Below are 6107 nucleotides of genomic sequence, written 5' to 3' on the forward strand. Positions count from 1 at the left end.
GAAACTTACTTTCCAATTACTGGTACAAGTATTAAACAAAAGTAAAACTGCTGAGGAACTTTAAACCTCTAGCAGATGATTGCCCACGGCACTTACCCTTGATTTTCCTTCTGCATCCTTAAACAGCTCCACGTATGTAACCTCACCAACTACATAAGACATACAAAGGGAAAATACCAAGAGACAATGCATTTAAACACCAATGTCTTGCTTTGCTGTGTCCCTGTGCACAACTCTACGAAGAAGCACCTATTATTCACCAACAATCAAAACCAGACCAACATACCTCCTGTCAAGGTCTATATAATTTAGCTAATTTTCAGGAATATGCAACAGCCACATTCTCAAAAGCTAAAGAAAAACAACTATATTTAACCTAATTCATACTACAGATCATATTTTGGCCAGTATGATATAGTTGGTGAACAAGTTCAGATATACAAATAGTCCCTTCACCTATCAATTAAGGACATCAACAATAACACTTTCAGTGACATTTGTCATCCTGCTAACAACAGCTGTTTTAAGGTGACTTTCTACCTGAATAGCTTCAAATAGTAAAGAGGTTGCCTTCAATAGAATAACCAATTTACAAAAGTCAAAAAATTTCACAGCAAGCCACACACTTTCTAAGGTTTCATTGCATAAACCAAATCATATAAGTCACGTCACCTTACAACAGATACACCTAGCACAGTTAAAGGTTTGTTTTATTTATTTATTTTTAAGGCCTAGAAACCAAATGTTCTTTGCATGATTTTGAAGCAATCATTTTTTCCAGTTAATTCAAAACCAACTTTTGACAGTTCATGAATTGGAATTTCTTCCACCCCAGACATGCCCATGGCAATAAGTCTGGGGCATTCAAAGAACTACAACTGTAGTAACAAACGTAAAATAGAGCTCCAGACAGACAAGTCATGGCAGAAGTGACAATGCAGACAGAGAATTCTACAGCCAGATTCCATCAAGAAAAATACAGAAACATCTTTTGAATGACATCTTTTCATTCATACTTTAAAAGCACACTAAATTTTGCTTATATTCAGAACTACACCTAGACATAACGCAGTCCCTTTAAAGGTTCATGAGGGCATGCATATTCTCTAGGCTACCTACTGTCATACAAGAATGGAAGGAGACTATGGATACTTCATTTGTTTACTGATACTATCCTGCAATGCAAATGTCTCCAGTGAAAGAGAGGGGGAAAGTAGACATGACAAGCAGAAGTTGAAAAGGACAAACCAAAACTGTGTGTTTCACAGTATTCCAGATATTTGAGTTTGTCTCATTCCTGTGTGAAGCCGGCTGCAAAGAGCAAGTTACCTTTCTCTCTCATAAGATCTTTAATAGACTGCCATTTCATATCATATGGGATGTTGCTAATGAATACTCTGTTACGGTTAAGGGTCTTCTTTTCTCCAGTGCCTGCACCCTTCTCCTTTGTGTAAGGATGGAATCTATTCCTGTGTCCAAGAGATGGGATTGCCTTAGGCTTTGAAATATACTTTGATTTCGCAGATGGTCTCTCATCCTTTCCCGTTTCATCATTTTCCCTGATGTGAGGAAGGAAAAAATAAGAATATTAGCTTGCTTTTAAGTATATAATTCTATCAAGTCTTTATGACAAAATGTAAAGCCCAAAGTAGCACCTATCACAGGGACAAATGACACATATTCAGGGTAATACCTTCACACCTGTCTGCATATGTTTTAAAACAGCAGGCACGGGAGTGGATCCAGAATTGGAACTGCAGTATGAGTTGGAAGGGGAAGGGACTAAGTCCCCCCACGTAAAAAGATTATATTTATGCCAAAAGCAGCTTCCCAGGAATGATTTTGGCAAGACCCTGCACAGGAAAGAAAGGGTTAATTCCTCATCCCGCTGTGCTATGGTCCCAACCTGGATTGGGGATCCCTGCGGCTGCTATTTAAAAACCAAATAAACCTGCATGTGCAAATGCAAAGCTGCATGTAGCATAACATGAAGCCCATGATCCTCTCCTTTTTGGCTTGCATCTCTGTCCGGTTTCCATGACTAGAGAGAATGATTAAATGAAAACAAGAACTTTCATCTAGGTCCTAATGCAGGCAGAGTGTTAACACTTTTCCCTCAGTAGGAGACAATGTTAGCAACTGCACATAGGTAACCATATCTTTACTTTCATTTTAAGTAGTATATTAAACCAGCAGTTCCTTCTACAAACTAGAATACGCAAGTGAGACAATATAAGGCCACCACACTCTCAGTCGAAAGTTACTCAGGTTTCTTATAAAGGAAATTATTTCAGATTTGCCATGCTTAAGAGGATCAGAATGCCTGAAGACAGCAACACTTGTTTACAAAGCAGGAACTTTCTTTAGCATACAATGCAGCAACAGAAATCTCTGCTGGTGTACAGGTTGTGGGTGCCCAAACTGACATACATGAATAACATGTTTTTTACATTGCCCTGTCAACATATACAGTATGTTCTAGTAACATCAGTCAGCATCAACACTTATTTGCCTGTGTAGATAATTCTCTGCTTAGGGACTATGTATGTGCCCAGGCAATGTAATGAAGACTTATGCTGGTCATGTTTCTGACCACTAAACTGGCTGCCATAGGTGGCAATGAATTTCATCTAGAAAAGTGAGCAGGCTGCCAGAAGAGACAAAAACTTCAAGCTGCCCCCAGCAGCCCACAGAAAGGAAGGAGGCTCCTTGGAGAAAGATATCCCTCCTCAGGCAGCTTCCTGTGTTTCCATGCTAGCTGTAGAGGAGGGCAAAACCCCTCGTGTGTCAAGCACAGAAACCAAAATAATACATCTTTGTCTGATATATCATTAGAGCAAAGGACCATTTAGTGTGGCATCCTGTTCACAGTCCACAAGCAGGACATGAGTATGGAGTGAAGGAATGCTCCTTCTTTCCATCACCATGCTGCTCAGTTTCCAAGCTAGGTGTACAGAATATGTGCCTCCTGTGTGCCTAACAAAGAAACCAATCAGCTTAGTGGTGGATGCAGGGACTGCTTTATGCTCCCTGTGCCAACCCACCACATTTATATATAGCCTGCCTTTCAGTTGTAAAGGGGACTGGCAAAGGAGGGACAGAGTGCTCCATCTGCCAGTCCCTCTAAGGTGGAAAAATCAGGCTTGTGAAAATGTTTGTGGGCTTGTAACTTCTGGTGCTAATGTACAAGGCCGAATTGCACACACAGCCTGAGCAGTGTACAAAACATCTGGAAATCACTTTCTCCAACATCTTTTGAAAATGATCCATATTGACTGGGGAATCACATAGCCCCATATCCATGCTGTCAATTTGTACACTTTTTCCACCTGAATGTGCACAATCACAAGTCTGTACACTCTAACCCACACAAAGGCCAATTGTTCTCACGAGAATATTTCTAAATAACAACAAGGGATTGATAAGGGAACCACACAATCTGGACAGGTCTGTGCCTGACCAAGCTAGGAAAAATCCAAAGGAATTTAAGCACTAGGACTAAAAGAACTCCAATTGTTATCTAATGGTCAATTAGGACCAACTTTGAAAGTTCTTAGGTGATCCAACAAAGGTGAACTGTGGGATAGCTGAACACTAAACAAACGTTATAAAAGGGAGGGGGGATTCTGAAACAGTAATATGTGAAGTCAAGTACAACTACAACTTCCCTACCAAAATCAATTCCTAAGCAAAGTGCAATTGGAAACATTTGACCTGAATGTTCCCTGCCTTGCAGTACCATTACTTGCCATATTATATTACCAGATAAGCAGCTATTTAAAAGCCTAGAAAGGTATACAGTACTGTGAAGCCATCATTCCAGGAAAAGTTAAAAGTGGAAAGTTTGCTGCTATTAAGAAAGCAAATATGACACCTATAAACACTGAAGAAATAACTTAACTTGATTCGTTTTTCAACAGAGAAACCGAACAGGTGACTTGACTGAAGTCCAAGCATTCCTTTACAGCAACCAGTTATAGACTGGCTAAGAAGAAATGTAGTAAGACCCCTGCTGCTTCTCACTAATGGCCCATCTGGTCTAGAATTGTGTTTCCAAAAGTGGCCAGCTTCTGGAAGCTTGCAAGCAGCAAATGAAGGCTCTTCACTGCTATTTCTCCCCACCATCTAGTACAGGCATAGGCAAACTCGGCCCTCCAGATGTTTGGGGACTATAATTCCCATCATCCCTGACCACTGGTCCTGTAAGATAGGGATGATGGAAGTTGTAGTCCCAAAACATCTGGAGGGCCGAGTTTGCCTATGCCTGATCTAGTATTTGCCATATTGGGAAGTTCTATTCAGCTGTCATGTTCAACAGCTTTAAGTAGACCTATCCTCAATGAATGCAGCTAGGGACCACCAATGCATCTTGTGGTAGTGAATTCCATACAGTAATTATATATGTGAAAAGGATCTTCTGTCACCGTGGAATTTATTGCCTATCTATTACAATGAGCAACTACGGTGAATGAGGGGCCACTTTCTCCGTGCTCTTCATAATCACCAAAGGAAGAGAATGTAAAGGTCACAAAGTATGCACACAAAAACCACAAATTCTATTTATTTATTTATAATAATCCAGCAAACTAGAGGTTTATTAAATTAACCCTAGGGATATTAGGACCTTGGAAGAGAAGGGTTTCAAACATTATAAGCTGGAAAATGTGAGATTAAAGTTTCTTTTAAAACAAAACTTCTCCTGCTTTGGAACAGACAGACCTAGCAGTTCTCAAGCAGGACCTTTAACACTCACCAACTAGTAACAAGAACACACACTGATACGACTGGTGTTATCACCAGTTGCTCTTGTTGTGAATGGTTACTGTTTATCTTGTGCATACATGTTGCAGCTTTGCATAGCAATGTCACAGACTGTATCCTCTTGCATTTTGTGGGCACTGGCCTTGTTTGTTGCGTATTTTGACAACCTGGAATTACAAATGTGGGTCCTAGTCCACAAAAGGCCTCTGCCACAAAACAAGCTGCCCATCTCAAAGGTGCAAAGGGACTCTTTGCTGTAAACCAGGCATCCCCAAACTGCGGTCCTCCAGATGTTTTGGCCTACAACTCCCATGATCCCTAGCTAACAGGACCAGTGGTCAGGGATGATGGGAATTGTAGTCCAAAACATCTGGAGGGCCGAAGTTTGGGGATGCCTGTTAAACCAACTAAGAGTGCAAAGGACACACTGTACCTGTTGACTCAGAACTAAGCCCCATAAAGCGAAAAGAGGGCTTCGTCCAAGGTAAAGTGTGCACAGGGTTACACCCCATTTCCACAAGGTTCTGCCCTTCATGAATCTTCTGGATCCATTTCTTCATCTTTCACGAATCCGATTCGTAATTATTCTTTATCACTACAATCGTGTTGTTTTTGTTTCCCATTTTCGTTTATGGTCCTTCATTTGTGCAGCCACCATCGCATCATGTGGCAGCTTATTCCCTAAGCCAATCTAATAATAACTGCTCCATCATCCTCATCGCTGTTCCTGCTTTAGAAACACAACGACGGCCTACCGTGTGCCTCCCTTGCCTTTCTTCCATCCCCAAGTCGCAAGCAGCTCAACCAGCCTCTGTCCCTCCCACTCACACACATAACACACCCCTCAAGCGGCCCCTCTCCAAACAATGCCGGGTACGCTTACTAACGAGGGGAACCCGAAGACTCAACCCCGCCATGGCGCCGGGACTCCTCCCCCCCCAAAAAAACTGCCCGGCGCGAGGCCTACGCGGCCCCCCGAATCCCCGCGCTCAGGTAACGGGTCCGGGCGGGCTGCCCACGCCCCCCTCCCGGCCTGGCCCGCCGCCCCGCCCCGTTTCTCTCAAAGACACACACATTTTGACGCCATTGGCGCCGTCGCCGCTCTCCGGCCTGGCGGCTCCGCCCGCTTCTCCATCCTGCTGCCGCTCGTGGTCGTTGGCGGCCGCCTCTTCGGCTTCTCCCAACGGCGCCGACCCCTCGAATTTGTCGTTCTCCGCCATTTCCCCGCCGGGTTTGAAAAAGGCCTCCGCCGCCTCCTCGCGAGCGAGCAAGCGCGCGCCTCGGCCTCCACTTGCTGGATCCCGCTCTCTTTCTCTCTCTCCCCAGTCTCTGCACCGGCTTCCCCC

At 43.4% G+C, this 6107-nt stretch overlaps 1 protein-coding gene across 1 annotated transcript in view; it reads right to left on the reverse strand.

The window, feature by feature from the left end:
* The window catches only part of MYEF2 (myelin expression factor 2), a 20207-nt gene extending 14100 nt beyond the window's left edge, over positions 1-6107 (reverse strand). The window contains exons 1-3 of the mRNA XM_088657338.1: positions 5836-6107; positions 1330-1559; positions 97-149 (exon numbers count right to left, since the gene is read on the reverse strand). Coding sequence (XP_088513464.1) covers positions 97-149; positions 1330-1559; positions 5836-5981 — 429 coding nt within the window. The 5' untranslated portion in view covers positions 5982-6107. The remainder of the gene's footprint in view (positions 1-96; positions 150-1329; positions 1560-5835) is intronic.

This window comes from Zootoca vivipara, chromosome 13 (assembly GCF_965207765.1).
Source record: "Zootoca vivipara chromosome 13, rZooViv2.hap1.1, whole genome shotgun sequence".
NCBI lineage: Eukaryota > Metazoa > Chordata > Lepidosauria > Squamata > Lacertidae > Zootoca > Zootoca vivipara.